The sequence below is a fragment of the Corvus brachyrhynchos genome, unplaced genomic scaffold (genome assembly GCF_000691975.1).
Source record: "Corvus brachyrhynchos isolate BGI_N302 unplaced genomic scaffold, ASM69197v1 scaffold80, whole genome shotgun sequence".
NCBI classification, from domain to species: domain Eukaryota; kingdom Metazoa; phylum Chordata; class Aves; order Passeriformes; family Corvidae; genus Corvus; species Corvus brachyrhynchos.
Window position 1 is genome coordinate 9,818,438 of NW_008236769.1, and position 22,106 is coordinate 9,840,543.

Genomic DNA, 22,106 nt, shown 5'->3' on the forward strand with positions numbered 1-22,106 from the left:
TAAATAGCTTTAAAAACATTCTATTTTGACTACTTTAATAACATTTTGCTCTTGGTTTTAAGTCAGACTTGTGTCTCAGAAGTGTATTACTGAAAGTGAAGTTAAAATCCTCAGAGCTGTTATGCTAGTATCATCTGAAATGGATACCAGTTCTCGCTATCTGAGCTGAACTCTCAGTTTCCTGGGGAGTGCCAGCCTTGGAGGGCTTTATTTTCCTTTGGAAAGTACCAAGGAGCTGCTTTAAAAGCATCGGGGTCTCTTAAGTATTTCCCCTATCAGGTATCTACGAACTAAAGCACTCCAAATCACTTTTTCAAAATGCTTCCCAGCACCTCTGTGAATGTGAAAAGCAAGCCCTAGAGAACTTCTTTTGAATGTTTTGGCATTAATGTTCTGTGAGACAGGGAGAAGAGATGAAGTGAAATGAGTCTCAAAATAGGACTGTCAAGTTCTTTTCTGGTAGAACTTACATTAATTTTTAATACTCCATCTGTGATCAGAAGAAAAGAAAGACCTTTAGTTCTCAGCACAGATCTTTTTTGAGCACACATTTTTCCTTGTAGCTGTTATATATTCAGTTCTATGATTCACTAACATATTTGTATTATTTTTCTTGCTTTATGGGAGTCAGGCAGGGTCACCTTTGGGCCTCGTCTTGAACTAAAACTGCAAAATGCATCACCAGTAACCCCTCAGCAGTAATCCTGCTTTGCTACTTTACATGTGGGAGTAATAAGAGGCAGCCTTTGAGAGGATAACAAGGTCCTTATGTCAGCTCTATCTTTTTAATGATTAAATTTAAATAATATTGTGTGCTTATAGCAGGATCTGATGATCAGTGCATGTTATTTTGCACATGTTCTCCTGGATAAAGAATCATATTTATTACTGTTGTCCCTTTGTGGTCTCATTCTACCATCTGGTGCCAGGTTCCCTTCCAGTCTTTTGTATCATTTGTGCCTTTGATCATGGCAGAATTTTAACTAGATATCATTTTCTCCTGTCATCAAAAGAAACTCTCTGAGTGGCTTCATTTCTTACTGATTAACTCAAACAAGCACGGAGACCACATGAAGGGTAGGCTGAAAGGAAGGCATGTACTCAGTTGAATCTTTTGGGGATGGTGGGGCCTTCTCTCATTTTAATTGTGTTCTTCTGCATTATGATAGGATCAGTTCAGTGAATCACCTGGAAGTGGTATAACTAATTTTGTGGGTCATTGACTTAGTTAATCTGTGAGAAGTCAGAAGATTAAAACAGAATTTAATTATCACTGACAGTACTTGTATTGAATTTAAATAATTTAAATATTTTTCGAGAGCTGCATTTTTTAACATGTATTATATTAAATCAGGAAGGAAAGGAGTATCTGTGACTGTAATGTTAAGTGGGGGAAGTAAACCCACCCAGTCATCGTTTGCTTTTGTTTCCAGCTTATGAGAAAAAACTGGGGGAAAGAAATTGGCAAAACATGCCAAAAAAAAAAGAAAAAAAGAAAAAAAGAAAATAAAGACCAATTTTGAAGCCACTGCAGGAAATTTAATGTTTTCAGTATGGTGAAACTGGTTCACTCTGAGGAAGTTTTATTCTTTCTCCCTTAGTGAGTTGGTACAACTATGTACTTGATCAATAATGATGATAAATAACTGGTAGAGGCTACAGGGAATTTTTGAAGTATTTGAGACATGTAGGCAGTTGCAGTCCATGATCCATTCTAGGTTAAACTTTTAGGGTACAGTGTAAGAAGACAGGAAAACTTGTTCTTGTGGTCTTTTTCTTTACGGTCTCTCAATCAAATTTCCAGCACTCAATGTTTATGTGTGGCAGTTTCTAAAGTGAGGTTAATCCTGGGGGTCATAAGGGGAACAAACTGAAAGTTGAGATAAAAGGAACTGCTGAAAAAACTTTCTCAGAGTGAGAAAGTTTAAAGCTCCCCAAGCATAATGGAGATGGTCCCAGAAGGCACAGAGAAACATCCCAAAATATCTGCTTAAGTGCAGAGCTCAGAATAGTCTGCGTATCTTTAGAGTAAATTAGCCATCTCTCTTATCCACATGCATGTTAATTTGAATTAGAAATATTTGTTTGGAGAACAAATCTGTTTTCCTTTTATAACTTAGCAGCTAGAAGCTGAAAGAGAAGCCCTTGTGGGCCTTTTTCAGTTCTCTGCTGTTACATGAAGCTCAATCCGTTCATAGGGAGACAAGGTCTTGCAAAGGCAGGTAGAATAAGGTTGGATTTTTTAAAATATTGCTATTGCTATTGCTATTGCTATTGCTATTGCTATTGCTATTGCTTTGCAGGAAGTTGCTGATTTAGTCCCTGTCTGTCCTGAGAGCCGCTCCTCTTCTCTGCCCTGTTTTGCAGAAACTGAAAGAGGGAGAAAAAAAATAAAAACCGCAGAATGGGGATTGGTTACTGCTGTGCAAATAAAAATATCTCCTGGATTAATTTAAACTCCTGTAAAATCCTAAACCCACACCTGCTGACTTTGTACTGGAGCAGATGTAATGTGCAGCCAAACACTTTCTGCCAGCTTCACTAGCACCTAGTAGGGGAGAGAATAACAAGCATGAAGTAGCACTTTCATCTGGTCTCTGTCTGTTTGCCCTTCAGAAAAGTTATCTAGACAGCACTGCTTCTGTTTATTGTTCAACCTCCTCTCAGCAGAGTCAAAACAAAAAAGAACCATGTAATGAAAACTCATCTAAATCTAAGATACTCCTCTGCTAAATTTCTCTTACATTAGTAAGAATCATGAGAATGCAAGCAAGTTAAATGTACTGTATTTAATCCCACTTTGAGTACCTGCCAAGGACATAAACCATTTTTGGTATTTAGTCCTGTCTGACTAGGGATTGCTGCTGTACTGTGGACTGTAGGCTAACAGAAAGGTCAGATCAGGAAAAACATAGCAACAACAGCTAGTGAAATTATCTACCTTTATTGCAGTGATTCGAATGCAAATGATGGAACTCAGGTGATGTTGTCACATCTGCTTAACACTCTGGGATTCACTAGTTCATTTTAAAGATTCTTTTAGAACTGGGGTAAAAATATCATATTTAACCCTAAGCCAGAACTTGTTGTGAACCCCCTGGGACAACTAGAAGATTTACTAAAACCCAGAAGTTAAAACAGAGATGTTAAGAAATCCCTCTATTCCCAACCATCCCTTCCCTAGTTGCTTTTAATGCTTTTATGTTTGGTCATGCAGCTGTGCAGTTCCTGGTAGTTCCATTTGATATAGTTAGTTGATAACAAACAACAAAAATATGGGAAGGGCAAGTGATATACACAAACTGCTTATGATGGGCTGAAAAAGAGCCAGAGAAGTTAGAAATGCTGGGTGGCTGGAAATATCATATAAGTGGGAAGAGCACTATCTGAACTACTGTTCCCTCAGAAAGGGGAACAGGGGAACCCAGAGGTGACAGACATCCCAAACCTTCACAGAAAGACACACTGTAAAGTCTGGGATCAAATCCCTTGGAAAGGAAGAGAAGAACAGGCAATCTAAGCTCAAAGTGAAATAACCCTTCCAGATCTTCTGTCTTCCATACCTTAAGGCATGCAAGCATGGAAACATTTATAGGTAGTAGTGACAAACTGATAAATTTACCTTTGTTCTTAATTACCTGGATGTCGTTCTTATGCCCCCATCTATCCTACTTCTGCTATAAATTTTTTATCCTGGTACCCAATAGACATCCTGATTGAATGTAAAAAGTCTGTGAAAGCTGAGGAACAAAGAAGCTTGGAGCTTGTCAGCTACTGACAGCTTTATTTAGTTGGTGCAGTGGAGCTTGTGAAGGATATGATGTTTGTGGGTGTCATCCAAGCGATGAGGACATGTGCAAGTTCAGACAGAAATGAGGGTGAGTCCCGTGGTGACAAGCACACACACATGATGCCAGAAGAGCTGGTTTGCCACCAGCACTCACATAAGTGTCAGTACAGAGAGCTCAGTCCTGCTGTCCCTCTATGGCTGTTCAGGATGGAGGTACACTGGTGAAAACACACATGCTCCTACTCTGGGTTCACAGGTATGCTCACACTCATAGATTCCTCCAACATCAGCACAAGCAGTCAGGTCATGCCCCTGGGCCCTTTTCCCAGCCACCGATTCACACCTTGAGTCTTTTCAGATAAGTCCTCTCCTACTTGCCTGCTAACCCAGACTGAAGTTTGTTAGCACACGCATGGACGCAGGGTTATATTCACTTGGGAAATGTAAACACATCCAGGTCCTCCAGAGGCTGACACCTAGACTTTGCAGCTTACACCTTAGTCTCTCAGGTTGCTGGCATTTTGACCTTCCAGCACACATGCCTAGGTCAGAGAGGGAGATTGCATAGTAGGAGGAAAAGTTAAGGATTGAATATGAAAACAGACTGGATTGCAGTGATCAGGCACAGGACTCAGACAGACGAGTGTACAGCCTGGCAACTTACATGCATGCAGCCATTCCTTTTAATCCCCTCCTCTGATTTTCCTAATCTTAGGCCTCCCTGATCCACACTGGTTATTCTCTTTGCTCCTTCCCCTTAGCAGGTTTTGCATGGTCTGAAGTCACTTCTAATACCCACTAATACTGAAGTTAACCACATTTTATGTTTCTAATCAGTGACAAATTTCAGCCTGACCCTCCTCAAGGCTGGGCCCAAGCTGTTGCTTTAATGGTCCATCAGGCACTGACCAACATGTTCTACTTCCTGCTAATGTCTCCTTCATCACTTGCTAGTTAATTCCTGAGTGTCTGTGGGGTTAATTTATCACTTTCCTTGTTACTTATTTATTCTATTGAATAGTCCTTACACTGCCTCCATTTGAGTCTGTTGAAGTTGATAAAAAGGCCCAAAGGCTGACTGAACTGGGCAGGGGCGTGGCGGTGTGGGGGTCTGGAAACTGATGCATGGACAAGCCACAAGTAATGTTAGGTAGATACAATCATCTTGAGAACAAGAAATTACATAATGTGTGCCACAATATTTTAATTCAGGGAAACAAATGAACATTCCCAAATGACACCAAATCAGTATTCCCAGTGGGATGGAACTTTGTCTCATTCGTATTTGAGACTAAGTATGAGGCACAGTATGGATGTGGAGTATCACAGTGCTAATAGCACTGGTGAAAGCAGGTGACAGTGGTTTGAAAAATGTTTTGGGGGATCCTGGTAAAGGAGGCTTACATTTGCTGGTGTTTTAAAATACATGGTCCCAATGTATTTGGGGCATCTACACTGGCACTGGTGGCTGAAGTGCAGTGGAGGGAAGGAGGCACTCACAAGGACATCATGCCTAGGCTGGAGGGTAGGAAACTGACAGAAAATACAGGCAGAAAAACATGCCAACAAAAAAAAAAAAAAGAGAAGGGAAAAGCTGTCAGGACTGTAGATAGTACAGGATTAGTTCTGCAGCAGAGCTCACCTCCACAAGCAACGGAAACAGGGGTGTATGCAAGAAGGGAAAAGCTGTCAGGACTATAGATAGTACAGGATTAGTTCTGCAGCAGAGCTCACCTCCACAAGCAACGGAAACAGGGGTGTATGCAACAGAATCTCACCCTACACTCTCAAGGGCTGTAGAAAACTGCAGTAAAGACATGAGCATTTCCAGGGGCTGAAGGTTGGCTTCTGTTTGCAGGTATAACCTCTGCTGCCTTTTGTTGTTGCAAAAAATCACTTTGTTTAGTTCTGGGCAGCTTCTTTTTTCCCTTTAACACAAAATGCACAGCCCAGGCACACAGCAAGCCTGGGGCTTGGACATACGCTCAGCCATACCTGAGCACATCAGTGTGGCAGATTGGTATTCAGAGCAGGCAGCTGCTGGGGAGCTGGGCAGAAGGTGAAGTATTCCTGCCCTTGGAGGCCACACTTCCAGTGCTGTGTTGGTACTTTTTTTTCCTCAAAAGTCCAGCCATACTGCTGTGTGATCAGGACAAAAATTAAGGCAGGTAGATAGTACTCTTGTCCTTGGAAGTTTTTTCTTTGACATCTGAAATGTTTTGGTACTGTTTACTCCCAGAACAGACTTTTCAGTCTCCAGATCTAGAAGGAAACCCTGGAGAAAAAAAGCCAACCTGCCTTGCAGAGCCTGGAAGCAGAGGACCTACTTGACTGCTGCGCTTCCCAATGCATCTCTTCCAAATAAGATGAGACATCAATTGCTTTTTGAGACATAGACGGCTTTCTTCTGCCCTGTGAGCCTCTTTAGTGGTTTCCCTATGGGGGGATTAATTGATTACATTACCATATAGCACCATAACTCCCTACTGATCTCTGATACTGATCAGCAGGAGCCAGCATGCTCCACCTGCAAGGACAGATTCTGTGCTCTCATGTGTAAGCAGGTATCTGTTCTCAAAGGAGCATGCACTGCCTGAAAAGATAGGATGCTTTAGTCTGTTTTGATCTAGGTTTCTGAGGAAAAATTCCCTTTTTTCTATGATATGGGATGTTTTTTGATGCGCAAGTAAGAAATGAGGAATTTGCATCTTACCTAAGGCAAGCTTTTCCACCATACCTGTTGCACAGAAATAAAAACAAACAATGCATATTTCTCTAAAATATACTGAAAAAGCCCCACCAAAACCAACCAAACAAGAAAATTAAAATATCAATTTACTATCAACTTAATATAGATTTACCATCTGGTTTAAACCTTATAACACTGTCCTGGAGTCTTATCTACACATTTGTGAAGTTACTCTTTTTTAAGAATAGAGAGAAAATACTGGAATCCCTCCAAGTTTGCTTCTGTAGACTCCATCTTATCTTAAGTAAAATGCCCAGGAGGTGCATGCTGAGGGGGATCCTGGTGGCTATTCTGTGGGTTCCCATTCCCTCTGTGCTGGAGGGGATGCAGCTCAGAGTCTCTTCACTGTCATGTTATGTTTTAAACTTGCAGTTAAGTATGTGGTGAAATACCACAGTTCGGGAGGAAAGTTGCTTTCTGTTGTTTGCTTTTCTCTGTGTCTTCCCTCTGCTCTCTCCAGGCAGTTCTCTTGGCTTCAGGGAGACATGCTTCATGAATGTCCCTTGTCCTTTAGAAAAACTGCTGAGTGCAGACCAAAGGGACCCGCGGCTGAGGAGCAGCAGGGCACAACCCTGTGGGAACCCCCATTGCTGAAACTGTTTATGAAATTGTAAACCAGGCTGCAAGAGGGAGACGGTCTGGAGGCAGAGGGGAGGGGGAGCTCATTCCTCCTCCCTCTCTGTCTCAAAGCCTTTTGCTTTCCAAGCTCAAATGCAGCTGAAATCTGACGCCTGGACTGCACACACTGTGAGACGTGGGCATGCCCTTGCTGTGCACTGATTTCCTCTGCAACTTGGAGAGCCAGAGCCGCGCTGAGGCTCAGGAGAGGAGTCACTCCATCAGGCAGTGAGTGCCACATCACTGTGCTGCCTGTGCAAGGGGCTCCAGCATGGTCCTGACACTCCTGCTCCTCCTAGGTGGGCTGCTTAGGGCCGCCAAGCCAGCACCCCGCTGTGAAACCACCCAGGAGACCCTAGGTAAGGCTAATCACCCCAAAAGTCCTCCTTCTTCTCTTCTTCCTTCTCCTGGAGATAACTAAAGAGTTCCAGCTTCAAGGAGAGGGAGGCAGGAGCTGTCACTCTCCCCTAGAGATGAGGGGGATCAACTCTTTGGAAATCTGCGTACGGCTGGTGATGAAACTGGGGTTGTGCTTGGGAAGTATGGATGCGAAGGTGGGAGGTGTGTGGCTCTGCAACAGAAAAACAAGGCTGTGATGTAAGGGAGCATAATGATTCCCCATCACTGTCTTTAAGGCTGTCATAGAGGTGTCTTTCTGTCAATCTGTGGAGTTGACAGTTGTTAGGACCCCCGTCACTGTTATTGGGAATGTAGAAAGTTTGCCTCATCTCTGGCATTGCCTTCTAGGAATGCGGTAGTCAGATTGCAAGAAGGTGAACTTTTGACCTTCTGTATGTTTTTCTGCTTAAGAAAAAAAGCTTTTCCTTACTTTTAGCTTTAGGTCATTTATTTCAAGTCCAAAGTATGAGATTTATTAGGATCTGACAGCTGTAGGGTGTGTTTTAGCTTGCTATAAGCAATATGGAATTTGTATGAGTTGATTGGCTGGAAAAGCAGATCTACCCTTTAGAATAAAGGTTAGATAGGAACATGCTGCTAAATTAATTGAAAGTTTTGATTCAGTAACCAGTTGACTGATAACATATATTAAAAGTTCCTTTTGAAAATACATGGGGTTTTTTTATCAAGTGTGCTTAATTAAAATTTCGTTTATGTGGGGACAGTGGAGACACGAATTCGGTGTAGTGACAAGGTCTATTCCAGGAAAACTATTTTCAGACAGTTTAAACTTAAAATGAGTCAGAAAAATATTTATTTTATGGGATTACAGGAAGAGATAAATTAACCTGAAACTGACCTTAATGTTCCCCAAGGAAATTCAACTATATTTCAGTGCTTAAATATAAGCCATAGACTGTCACTGGCATTGAACTGCTACACAATACAGTCCATGTGCCATGTACTGCATATAATTTGAGAGTGCTGTTCCCACGAACATCAAAGTGAGGTCTACCACAGCCTAAAGGGATTTTATTTTTGGATAAAGCTGCACAAAGAGAAGTGTTGTAGACTATTTACAGCCAATTACAGGAAGAGGCTGCGTGGTTTGCAGCATGACCTTTCTCTGTGAGGTATGATTCTGCTCCAGTTCCAGCTGATCAAAGTCTTGCCATGGGACATTAATCCTAGCAACCACAAATGTATGGATCATTGAGGGGTGACTCTGAGAGTGTTTTGTGTGTGTTGGCAGCTGTGGTGTCTTTAGGGCAGGGCTTTCAGAAAGGCAGGTGAGTATGCTGCTAGAGGAATGGCTAGAGGCAGGGAAAGGGAGCTGTCAATGTCACCACATTGTGTGCCACGTAGGGGACACACTTCACACTGGAGGGCTGCTGGAGCAGGCGATAAAGTAGCAGCTTGGACATTGAGAGACCTGATGGGTTTCTCAAGGGCCTTTCTTTTCTAACGGGGGGATAAGGTCATGTCAGGCCACATGAAAAGAGAGGGTCCTGCGGTGACGCACGTGTTCACAAATGGACCTTGCAGGGTTCTCCTCTCAGCGTTCAGGGCATAGGCTATATCTTCAGCTGTAGCAGTGGGGTTTTCTCCCCTGTTTTTGGTTCCCTTGGGTAGGTCGTGCTGTATCCCAGTGGTCAGACCTGTAGCGCCCTGCAAGAGGAGACCAGCCTGGAGCTGGTTTTACAGAAGAGAACAGCATGAACCAGTGCCACCGTCTGACTCCCAGCAAGACTGGAGCTGCTTTCTGCAGGCTTCCTGGTGGTATTTGTTCTGCAGTGACTCATTTTGCTTTTTTTTTTTAAATAAGAAGACAAAATAAAACATGGTTTACAATACCAAGATCCTTTGAAAATGCTTTGTGCTTTTCTGTTAAGAAAAATACGGAAATGATTACTGTCATCCAGCTCCACAGTATGACACAGGCGTCATAGACTGTGTGGTGAGCTGTTTGGGCAGCAGCTGGGAGCCGTGGCACTGAGGGAGGGCCCTTCTCCCTAGCTGTGTCCTGTATCCCTGGGGGGGCAGTAAGCTGCTGTCTCTCTCAGTGATGTTACATGGTCCCATGTGAGTGAGGCAGCACTTTCAGACCCTGATGAGTTTAACTGGCCTCTTAGCCTATAGCTTGGGTGAGAAAAAATACAGTTTAGCATGTTTCCTCTGAGAGATGGCCGAACTCTTCAGAGGGAGCTAATAAACCAGGTTCCTGTTTATTCAAGTGGTGCATCTCTACTGCTGACTGATGTAGTCCAGCGGTAATTAGTTAAACGAAGTGCTTTATAATGATTGACAACCCATAGAACTAAAAACCCAGAGAAGCAGATCGAAGTCATATGTCTTCAAATAAGTGACTTTTCTTGCAGCTGGGGACAACTCTACAACTGTGATGCCACCAGGGCTAGGCTAAGGATGAATCATAGAATGGTTTGGGTTTGAAAGGGCCTTAAAGATTATTTCATTCCAACCCCCTGCCATGGACAAGGACACCTTCCACTAGATGAGGTTGCTCCAAGCCCTATCCAGCCCGGCCTTGAACACTTCCACGAATGGGGCATAACAGCGATAAAACCTTTATCAACAGTGATACTAACAGCAGTTAAGCCTTTCCTTTCCCGATCACTGGCATTTAGGGAGCGCTTTATTGGGGAATTCCGGGTAGGGCTACACCAGTGCTCCAGTGGGGTTGCGAACCCCCGGGGCTTGCCGGGTGCGCGGGGAGGGGACGCAAAAAAAAAGCTGCGGGGAGGCACCGACCCGGCCGGCCTCGCGCTCAGCAGGGATGCCCGAGCCTTTTGCCACTCCCCCGAGCCCTGCCCGAGCGTTTGAAGGATGGTCCGGGCACGTGGCACAGCCTGTCAGATGACAGAACCGTGGAATTGTTACGGTTGGAAAAGACCGCTATGATCTTTGAGTTCAACCGTGAACCCGGCACCACTGTGTTCAGCGCCAAACCAGGTCCTTAGGCAGCACATCTACACGTCTTTTAAATCCTTCCAGGGATGGTGACTCAAACAGATCCCTGGGCAGCCTGTTCCAATGCTTGACAACCTTTTTGTGAAGAAATCTTTCCTAGTATCCAACTTAAACCTCTCCTAGACCAACCTGAGGCCATTTCCTCTCATCCTTTTACTTGTTACCTGGGAGAAGAGACTGATCCCCACCTCACTGTAACCCCCCTTCAGGTAAGGATAGAAAAAGAGAAGGTCCCCCTGAGCCTCCCATTCTCTAGGCAGGAGACCAGAGGCGTGGAGCTGTTTAACCTGAAGCTGTGGAGGTAGGAGAGCAGCCAGAGTGCTGGTTGGCACACCTGTCACTTGTGGGTCTCCTCCTCTTCCAAGCACCTTGTTGTTTTCATCATTTTGGCTCTCTCTTGAGACAGGCATTGCCCCATCCTGAAGATCTCTGGCCTTAGTCACTGGAGATGAGAGGGAGTGGGGAGGTACAAGGAAGAGAGATGAAGAGTGAAAAACCACCAGGGTAGGAGGCAGGGGACAGTTACAGTATTTCTTCTGGAGCCAAGGACAGATTCTGTGACACTGACTCCTCTCTGAGCTATGGCTTTAAGTGAGACTGATTGTCTTGTGGAAAGTCAGATTGACAGAAAAAGTGTGTTCACATGTAGATGTTATACCTTTTCCCTCTCCTTCTCTGCAGCTCCAAACTCCAAAATGTTCCATGGTTTTTGCTAAGTGAAGGGGGAAAAAAGGGAAAAGCTATTTCCTTCCATGACCTTCACAATGGCTCTGGCTTCATGGGACCTGAGCAAATTTGTTCACCTGCTGTGGGTGTTTCTCATGCTGGCTTCCTGGTGAAACCTGTGCATACACAGAGGCAGAGCCTCTCCAGCTGCTGCTGCTCCTGTGCTCCTGTGATTGCAGTGAGCGACCTGGCAGTGGGCTGGGGTCTGCTCCCTGCCCCAGGGGGGTGGTCCCTCATCTTGCTGTGGCTAGCACAGGCAGGTGCTGACATGGAGCATGACCACAGGACTGTGCTGCCACGTGTGGGAAAGCCCAAGCTGCAGGAATCTCACTGGCTGGACCCGAGATGGATGTGTCCAAGTTGTGTCAAAACAAAAAAATGCAGGATTAGGATCTATATCATGCTCACTCACAAGATGAGAAATTCCTGCTCTTTGTGAAGCCAGTTGTCATCACTGAAACATGTGAGCTCTGCTGAATTCCTGCCAGGGGCTCTAGGATTTCTACATATTATTATTTTAGCAACGCTGACCTTCAGCCCCATTTAAAATGGGAAATGGGATCAGAAACAGACAATATATGGGCAAATATAACAGACAAAATATGGGCAAAGTAAGTTTATATTGAAAATAAAATACACAGGTATCTCCTTATACTGCTGAAATGATTTATGCATGATTTTAATCAGAAGGCAAAGTTTTCTTTAGAATACTTGTACAGACATCTTTAAAGTGTGGGGGTGTGAATACGTAGAAGTTAAAACTTGAACAAAACCCCACTGCTCTTAGTCACAGCTAGGCTTTTAGCAAGACTTAGTAACACTAATGGTTGATCCCCTGCAACATTTCTAGACATTACCTCTCCCTTCACACAGTCACAGTGTTTGAGGATGCTGGCTGGCTGATAGCTCCCATGGTCCCCTTTGGGTTGCTGATGCCATGTGAGAGCCATCCCCTTCTCAAGCCTGGACCAAATGCTGGATAAATGTCATGTGTTACTGCTTGATGAAGGGAGGTACCATGCAGAAGTCACTTATCACGTTGTGAGCATAGTGTTTGAGGCTGGTGGGACATGTCCTGGTCTCTTTGCTGGGCTTTTATGAACCATGGCTTTTATGACTGGAGAATTCCTCTTTGGACAGAATCACCCTTCCTGGATGCAGCTGTCACAGATCAGTGGAGTTTAGGGACTTAGGGTTACTGTGTCCACTTGAGAAATAAAACTGAAGTTTCAATCCCTTAATTTATCCTGTTGTCACTCCAGTGATATAATTGGCACCTAATTTTTAGGGTTATAATAGGATAAACTTATCTAGGAGACAATATGAGATTAAGGCACAGATTTAAGTCAAGGTTATTAAATTGTCAGTCTTTTGTAACATAAAAATACCACATTTGTTTGTAACTCAACTACTTACAGAATAATCAGACATGATGTTAGTTATAACAGTTCTCATGTATCTAAACTAAAGAAAAGACAGAGTTGTTCTAGGGGGATGGATATACTGTTTAAAGAGGATGGGATGATGTTTTGGCAAATGTTTTGGAAAGACTGGGGCAGAAAAGACCCCTCGATTATTCAGACATGATCCTCCATCCCATAACATTCAAGACAGTTTGGCTTACTTAAAAGAAAGCTTCTGACTGTGGTAGGTTGTTGGCCAAAGCACTTAGAGAGTACCACATCCTTAGACAGTGGGAACTGAGCAATAAATAATGTATGGTCACAAAGTAAAGCTATGGAGGCATTGCAGATTCAGATTACCTGGTTAATAAGTGTTTTCATCCTTCTCCAGGCAACCTGGCAAAAAAATTGATCCTTTAGATGATTGTTGTAGGGATTTCCTGACTATTCTGCCTTCTCACCCCAGCTGCTTTTTAACACCATCATGCCCCAGATATGAGCTGATTTCTTCCTCCTTCACTGACCAGACACTGAGAGATGATCCCCACATGTCTCCAGATCATCCTGGTGCACAGGAAATGCTTGTTCAGCTACAGCCCAGTCACACATGCAGCTCACTAAGCCTTCAGTCAATTGGCAACTGCTGGCCCACTTTGTTATCATCATCTTTGTTGCATTTTTTTTCCCAGTGGGTAATTTTTCCCTCGCAACTTGGAAAAGATCTCAGCTGAGGCCAGAAAAATGCATTTAGTAGGTTTTGTTTAGGGAATTATGTTTATGTTCAGGATTTTCAGCTCCTGAAGGACTCCTTGGAGTAGCACTTACCAGCCAGAGACACAGCTGGGGTGACACCCGTCTCTAGAGGCACCAAAGCAGTGGTGGGGGACAGACAGACAGATAGGGATACTCTTCATCACTTCTTTTAGGCACCTACAACTGCAGACATGTTTAAGTTGCATCTGAACAACTAGAAACAAGGGAAGATTACTGGTGCCCACTAAGCCTGTCTTTGTGCCCTTGCTGTGTGACAGGTCTTGGTGTGCATCTGCTCAGATTTTGACCTGTGGTCCACAGGCTGTGAGCTTACATCATCCATGGAAAAGCTTCAACACCTTCTCACTGGCCCCAGAGAAGTCCTGAGAGAGAAACAGTCCAGAAAAACAGCCTCGAAAGAGCTGACTGCAGTGGCAATGCTGAGGGAACACCTTCAATAATTCAATAAAAATGTGTGTGTAACCCAATGCCGGGCAGCAGGTGGGTTAGAAAGAAGGGTGATTGGCAATGAACATTGGCTTGCATCTTCCTGCTGCGATCTTGCTCTGCAAAGTGAAGGCAGATGAGGCATTAATCTCTTTCAGGTGCTTTCAGGCCTCTTCAAGTGAAGGAGCAGGGTTAAAGGAGGGCTGCACAGTGCTCCTGGGCACTGCTTCTGCCTGTTGCAAACACATCCCTCCCCCAGGCAGTTACTGCAATTGCTGGAGGGTTGATAACAGATATTCAGTCCTCTACTCACAAAAGCTTTGATGTACCCAGAAAATGGAGTTAACCACATAGCTGCTTTTTGCAAGCACTCCTCTCTCCTCCAGTTTTTCTGGAATTTTTCTCTGTGGCTGGGAATCTTCTCCACTTTTGCCCCTGCATGTACGCCTTAGGTGTGTAGCTGCCGTCTCTTCTGGGCTTTCTGCTCAATCATTCTCCCCCTTTTTGAGCTACTCAGCTCTCTCATTATTCTGTCACTAGTCACCCTTACATCTCCACTCCTCCCACACCCTCCTCCTGATGATTCTGATCCATTTTAGAGTTATATAATGGATCTTGTCCTGCCCTTGTCCTTGCGCTGTAGTTAGGAGCTGGCTCTGAAAGCAGGCTGTGCTTTGCCATTTGAAGGTGCTGCTCCAGTGTTTTACAAAATGGTACAGCTCAGCAGTGTTTGTATCTTGCTACTAAGTTTTGTCTCTTTAGTGACAAAGGCAGAATGCCACTGAAAGATTAACTTGATGAACCATGTAGAACAGCCAGAATAGTAATAGTAATGTGATAAGGAACTGAAATGCTTTGCTTGGAAAAATGGAGGTTTTGACTATAAACAGACTAAAATGAATAAATATGTTCTTCTAGTTTAAAAAAGTATTTTAAGAAGCCCAGAGAACTGGGAGGGAGTGTGCTGGTCAGGACAGATCAAAATAGATGAGATAATTTATATTATAAAGACCAGCACACCCCTTACCAATCTGCCTCACTGAATGATTTAGATATTTTAGATTTAAGACTGGCCCTTGGGCTTATTCCAGATCATCAATTGCACGAATCTCCTGTTGGTTTTGCTCTTGAAAAGGCAACTGGCAAGTCCATGGTACTGGAAGTTGCTGTTGAGCTCTGTTGTCTTGGTTAGGGTTAATCACAGCAGCTTGCTTCCTTTGGTGCTGAATCATCAAGGGGAAAAAATGTAAGCTTGGCAGTAAAATATGTATGTGCTGCATTGTAGATTTTCAAGCTTGCCTTTGCAAATTAAAACCAGAAGTGTATTTTATAGAGAGAGCTCAGAAAGCTTGAAATGGCTTTTCTCCTCTTCAATAAGTTATTTTACCCATAATCTTAAATAGAAGCTGTGCTACTGAAAGGACTTTTGTAGCTCTGTTGGAATAGCTGGAGTACAAAAATAAACATAAAAAACTGAAAAGGCTGTTCTGGGTCAGGAAGAAAAAGGCCTCTCTGTACCAGCCTGTCAGTGGATGGGACTTTGAGAGGTGGTGACACTGTCTTCTTTTGAGCCCAGGGAAGATTTTGCACAAAAAATTTGAAAAATTTTAGATTCTTCCAAGGACAGAAGAAGCAGCGACTGAAGCCTGCCAAGTGAATTGGGAGACCTGAGAAACTCTGTGTAGCATCGCCTGTCATTTCTCTTATGAAAATGAGGAAGGGAGTGGCTGAACTCTTCTGGCATTGCCAGAGCTTAGAGAAAACGAGCTGTTACGGGTGGGGATGGGGATTTTCTGATGATTTCTGTGTGCAGAGACCCAGGCCAGTAGGTGCAAGGTTGCAGGAACAGAGCATAAAGCTGCAGCCTGGGAGCTGGTCTTGGAGAGTTTCCTGATGCTGGCTCTCTAGGCAGGCAGGCTCTGGCCCAGCTACATGTATCCACACTTATTTATATAAGCACAAATACTGCAGAATTATCCTTGGCCCCTGCAGAGCTGCACCCTCCAAAAAATATGTAAGCACTGGCGTTGGGAAATGTTGGGAAAGTCAAAACACCACATCAGCACACATACACATTTAAGGCTGGCTATAAAGCAAGGTTTGGCATAAACCAGACCTTTTCTCTCTTGCTTTCATGTATATTGACTCCCAGTAACCTGACATCTCAAGCTGCTTCACTCCTGGGTGTTTACAAGACAGAACTGTGGCTGATATATGGGTCACAGGACAGCTGGCATGATGGGGAGAGGTGGCCTCTTACAGCAGAAAAAGTTGCATAGGTATCTCTAGTAAGGAGAGACCGAGAGAAAATGCCATGGTATGCTGCAAAAGTGTGAGGCTTAGATCTAATTTTAGCTTAGATCTAGATTTAGGTTTAGATCCAGGTTCAGGGCCCTGGAGCAAGGAGCCGCTTTTGCTCATCAGTAAGGGAGTCTTGGTAGCTTTGAGTTTGTAAGGGGCATTCTGGGTTAGAAGTAGTGGAAAAGCTTTCTCTACTATGCAGGGGTGTTGCAGAATCACCCGTGCTTATCACATACTGAGATCAGTTGCCATGGAAAAGACTTACATGGATTTGGTTCCTCATCTAAAAAATAGATTTGTCCTCTTCAGTCAGCATCCTTGTTAATGAGTAACAGCCATGTTGCTTAATAGATTTCCTCTCCCTATATAGATATGGTAAAATATCGAAGTGTAGACAGCAGGTAGCACAGTCTGAAACCAGAGCTGTCTTTCCCTCTCCTGTGCTAACATCTCCTCCTACTCATGAAAGGAGTCAGTCCTCAGGTGAACCCAGGGACAGCACATGACTTAGCAGAATTTCACGTCTCTTCTATCAGCTGTCCATTGCCTCCCAATGCCTCTCCTGGCCAGCTGGGCAGAAAGAGGCATCTGCTGAACGCAGCAAGTCTGCTGCTGCTCGGAGAGCTGGAGTAGGGAGAGGCAGCACCACGTCTAGACCCCGCCTGCTGCATTTTCCCTTTGGTTTCCTCTGCTTGTTCCAGCGTGTTGCCAAAACACCTTTTTGTTCCAGCTGAATAAGCAGAATTCTGAGATGGCCTGTGCCACATCTCGCTGACTGATGGCTATAGCAGTCCTGCACAGCAAAAGCAGTCAGGGAGACTGTGTGTGCCTCAGTTTTGTTATTTGATCACTGGATGTTGGAGATATAAACAAAAAGGACAATTGCAGCTTGGTCCTGGAGCCAGCAGAGGGGAAAACACCTCTTACCTTTGAGGAAATGTGAGCAGTTGTAGAAAGACCATTCATACTCCCCAAACGCCCCATGAACAATTCTGCCCAGCACACACAACCCTCTAGTCTAAAATAATAGCTAAAATACATTCTTTTTTTTTGCTCAGAAGAGGGAAAAAAAGGTGTCAAACGTTTCTAATCCACCCCTCACAGTAACAAAGGGGATTCATTGCTACTGACCCTGGTGATAGAGATAGTGTCACTCTCCTCATTGAGACGTGGATAAACTCAATCCAGTTCTCTTCACACTACCTTTTCCCCTCTGTAAGAAACATTTGGCTGACTCCAGACTTGTGTCCAAGGTCTCTCAAATGTGGGTGTGATAGTCTTAGTATATAAGACTATCCAGATTCAGGAGGTAGTGACATCCAATTTTATCAGCAGGATTAATTGCTGGAGCTGTTACTAACAAGAGATCATTTCTTTCTCTCTCCCAGCTAGCACTGTACAAAATGCTACTCCTTGATTATCCCCAGATGTAACTCTACATGCAGTATCTGGCTGAGATGAAGCTTTTTTAGAAATGCCTTGACCTTAATAACTAACTCACAGAGGGGATTGTGCCTAGCTAGGGGAAACATTGAAATCCTATAATGGAAGGCACTGTTGATGAACCAGGTATTATTTAATGCAATTAGCATAATTTACTGAGCCAGGAAAAGAAGTTTGTGTGGATATAATTTTTTCTAGCTTGCTGCTAAACAGAACTTGTTGGTGTTGGGGATGGGCTGTTTCTGCTAGTTCTGATGCCTCATTTATTTTATGAGGTAATGTGGCTCAATTGCAATCCATAATATAGAACCAGACTAATTTCCAGTTAAATGTCCCCCTCCAAGATAAAATCCCAGGGCTAATTTGGTTCTCATTACAATGACTTTATTTTGGCTAAAGAATGATCCACTCACTAGCAACACATATGCAGATGATTACATTTAAACAAATATGCCAGGAGTAGAAGTTTAAACTCTCTTTAGAAGGAAAGAAAGAAAGCATAATGAATTTGGTCTTGTGAGGACAAACGCTCAATTTACTGAGCAAGAAGCTAAATGCCTGTCCCCCCAGTGAGAGCAAGAAGAAATAGCAAGAGAAGAGATCCCCAATAAATGACAAGGGAAGTGAACCTGGTGGTGTTCAGACTTGCATAGAGTGATTTAGCTCCTATGAGGCATTGGTGAAACCAACTCCAATACCTTGGTAGAAATATATTTCTTTAGTTGCCAGTATTGGAGAAGGACAATATAAATTCATTGGCTACAGGAGCAAAGGAAGCATTTCCTGGGTCATCAAACCATGTTCCTTCAAAACCAAGAGAGCATCATTTATTTGACCTAGTAAACAGAAAGCAGAGGAGATCCAATTGCTCTTGCAAACACAGTGTGAGGGAATGCACCAGGGAATGCAGAGAGGTACTTAAGCTAAACAACAATGTTGGCACAACAACAGTGGATATAAACTGGCCACAAATACTTTTAAACAGGAAATTAAAAGGCAATTTCTAGCCATTAGAGGAGTGATCTTTTGGAAAAGCTTTCCTATGAGAGTAGTTGGGGAGGAAAATAACTAGTTTTAAGATTATTATTGAAAGTGTGATAAAATGCAATTGCTAGAGATACAATGAAGTAGGATGAGGAAGAAATAAAGTCCTCTCATATCTCCCAAAGGCTGAATTGCTTTAAAGGAAAGGTATCCACAACATTATATGGGACAAATAGATCTTTTAGGGGAGATCGATCAGACACTTTGATCCGTACAGAAGGACTCATATGGACATTTAGACTAAACCAGATTTAAAAAGACCTAGGTTTTGATTAGTGAAATTTCCTAGGTGCCTAACTGTGTGTGAATGAGGATGAATGAGATTTCTCAACTCAGCCTATTCTGTGATTCTGTAATATGTGCCTGCTGGGAATATGTGCTTGTTCCTGGTATGTCTGGACCTCAGGACACAGAGCTGCAGTGGCCTCTGTGGGGATATCAGGTCAGACAATACCTAACACAAGGGAGGAACCATGTATACCCACCCTGTAATGATTTTTCTTTTCCTCTTTATTTACAGGTCAATGCCAAACTGTACAGAAAGGTATGAAGTGTCTTTCCTCGCTGTTTGTGGAGAACCTCAAAACTATAAGTATTTCTTCATTATTTCCTGACAAGTATTCTCATGTTGGTGCTATAGTGGGTTCTCTTACAAGAGAAATGTGCTCTTTCACACAGTGTAGTATTTTGCTACTGTGACAACAGTATTTGTTACCAGCCAGAGTAATTACCAAGACAAGGATGCTCAAATGTAGACACATTAATATAACAGCCAGTAATTTTATGAGGAGGTGTCTTTCTATTACTCTTTTTCACCTCTAAGTGGGTTGAAGGTATTACCAACATTTTCCTAAGATCTCTGAACCTGATTTCCTTAAATTTATTGGGTTTATGAGAACATACATGTAATCATATTTATGGGTCTGCTTGCCTGTGAGTGAAGCACCAGAATGACTTTTCATCTCTTTGGGCAATTTCAATCAAACTTCACAGTGGGTCTGTAGTTTCAGAGATATTAAACTCTACAAATTTTGTGGGGCCAAGCAGAGAAAAGAGATAACTTAGTGATATGTTCCCCACTAAAGAAAAATCCTCACACCTACTCAGGGAATCCATATGAAAAGGCAAGGACAGGGGAGAGAGTGATATCACAAATACACTTTTATTCAGGAATCTGAGTTTTTCTCACCAGCAAATTCCCACCTTTCTCTTAGAAATTCTCTGGTCAAATTCCTAAACTCAAATTATATCTCCAGAATGAAGTGTGCTTCTCATCATCTTTCTATAAGTGGTTTTAAATATGCAATTCAGTTTGCAAACTGTTTCCAGCCTACCTGAGAACTAAAAAAATAAGTTCATTGGACATGGTATTTGTTATGTTGTCTTTGAATTATTCAGAATGTCAGTGAAGAAAGTTATTTTTTTCTATGTTCATCTCCTTTTCATAGCAAAATGCGTGGATATTGCCCTGAGTTCTTGTACTGATGTTGCCTATACTCAAATGGTGTATCCTAACTTTCTGGATCAGAAGTCTCGAGAAGTGATTGAGTACAGCTCTGAGTACCTGCTCATCAGTGTGCTGCACAACTTGCTCCAGGGGGAATGCAACCCCGACCTGAGGCTCCTGGGCTGCTCAGTGCTGGCCCCACAGTGTGAAAAGGACAAAGTCATAAAGCCCTGCAGGCACGTCTGTGAAAACCTCAAAAAAAATTGCCTCCCTGCCTTTGATGCAATAGACATGGCCTGGCCCTACTTCTTAGACTGTGACCGCTTCTTTGCTGGGGAGGAAGAGGGGTGCTTTGACCCGCTGGCAAAGCTGCGAGGTGAGCAAGGAAACTGCTGGCACAGCTTGTCTGCGTGGGGAGGGTCTCATCTCACTCAGCTTGACATGTCTATGGCACAAAACCTCTTCGCTTGTCATCTCAGCCTGTTGTCTTTGTAGAGACCTGTAACGTGTCATTAATTCTGTTCCACCTATTTTAAACAATTAAACCGTGCTCAAGAACTAGCTATTTCTCTCTCTCATTTAAAAAGAGCATCAAGACAAGCAGCTCAGGGCAAGATGTTTGGATGCATTTAGATAAGCCCTGTCTTGCGTGATAGCTGTCTATATATTTGAAATCTTTTATTTAAAAACTGAAACTTTAGTGAACTCATTAATCTGTGACTGCCTGTCAAATTTAACAGCTGGTTAAAATATTCTCATTAATGATTGTCACAGATTTTTGTTCGGATGAAGAAGATCCAGATAGCTGAAGACAGATAAATCTCATTAAAAAAAACCCAAAACACAAAATTCAAAGGGAAAAATCTGTACAATTTGTTACTAAAATGAGCTAGTATGTCAAAGGCCAAATTATAGCTGCAAATTGCACAAATATTTGTTAGTGTGCATACGCATTAGTAGGATTTTGCAAATAAAACATGCCACAATAAGTGTAGGATGTACTACATACATTTAAGGTTTTGATTACAGCTTTATTTTCTATAATTCTTCTACTTATAAAGATATTTTGCAAAAAAGTGCAGGCTTTCATACAATCCTCTGAGCACTATGGTTTTAAACACTGTGTTATGATTTTTCATTGCAGGAGAAGTAGATGCTGAGGAAGATGTGCCTTCAGACTTGCCAGCAACTTTTATTCAGTTCAAACACCATTCATATTCCCAAATGGTGAGCACGCTGAAGAAGACTGCTTCTAAGTGCTCCCACATTGCAACAACTTACAGCATAGGGCGCAGTTTTGAAGGGAAGGATCTTTTTGTGATTGAGTTTTCAACCAAGCCTGGACACCACGAACTGCGTGAGTTATATCAGTGCTGATCAGGTTGTTTGAGGAGAGACCAGATTATCCAAGTGAAAACAGGCCCTTCTACTGGGACATCTTTTAAACTGTAAAAAGCATTGATTCAACAACATTTCTCCTCCCTTGTGTTCCTGAAATACAGTGATAGTTAATGATTCCTTGCAGCAGTTACAACCCAGTAGCAATTTCTTACTGTTATGAGCTCTGTCATGACCACGCTTGGTAATCCTGTTCCTTGTAGGACTGTGTATTTGGTTGCAGTGATGTGGCGGTTATTTATTTGTGCCCAAGGTACAAATCTGGGATACTTTTCTGTTACTGACTTGCCCTCTCTATCATCTACCACTTCCTCACTGTCCTTCACATCCTAAAATACAGATGTCTTCTGAGAAGGCCTCACATACAGAAGGAGATTGTCACTAAAAAGGGATGATCCAGCACAGAAAACAATTCTCATGTGCAGAGAATGAGCAGAGGTTCATGTCAGTGCTGTACCTGTCAGTGTAACAGGTGGATAATACCAGGAATTATGTTATCAAAGCACCTGAATAGATGCTATTATACTATATATAGGTGCTAATATATATATCAGGATGTGAGTCCTCACAAATTTTCTTCAGAGGGGAATGGTGCAAATC

The 22,106-nt window shown here is 43.0% G+C and overlaps 1 protein-coding gene across 1 annotated transcript in view; it reads left to right on the plus strand.

Annotated features, from left to right (window-relative positions):
* Window positions 1-7,196: 7,196 nt before the first annotated feature.
* The window catches only part of CPZ (carboxypeptidase Z), a 34,808-nt gene continuing 19,898 nt past the window's right edge, over window positions 7,197-22,106 (plus strand). The window contains exons 1-4 of the mRNA XM_008645065.2: window positions 7,197-7,516; window positions 19,182-19,205; window positions 20,110-20,484; window positions 21,253-21,465. Of these exons, the coding sequence (XP_008643287.1) occupies window positions 7,429-7,516; window positions 19,182-19,205; window positions 20,110-20,484; window positions 21,253-21,465 (700 nt within the window). The 5' untranslated portion in view covers window positions 7,197-7,428. The remainder of the gene's footprint in view (window positions 7,517-19,181; window positions 19,206-20,109; window positions 20,485-21,252; window positions 21,466-22,106) is intronic.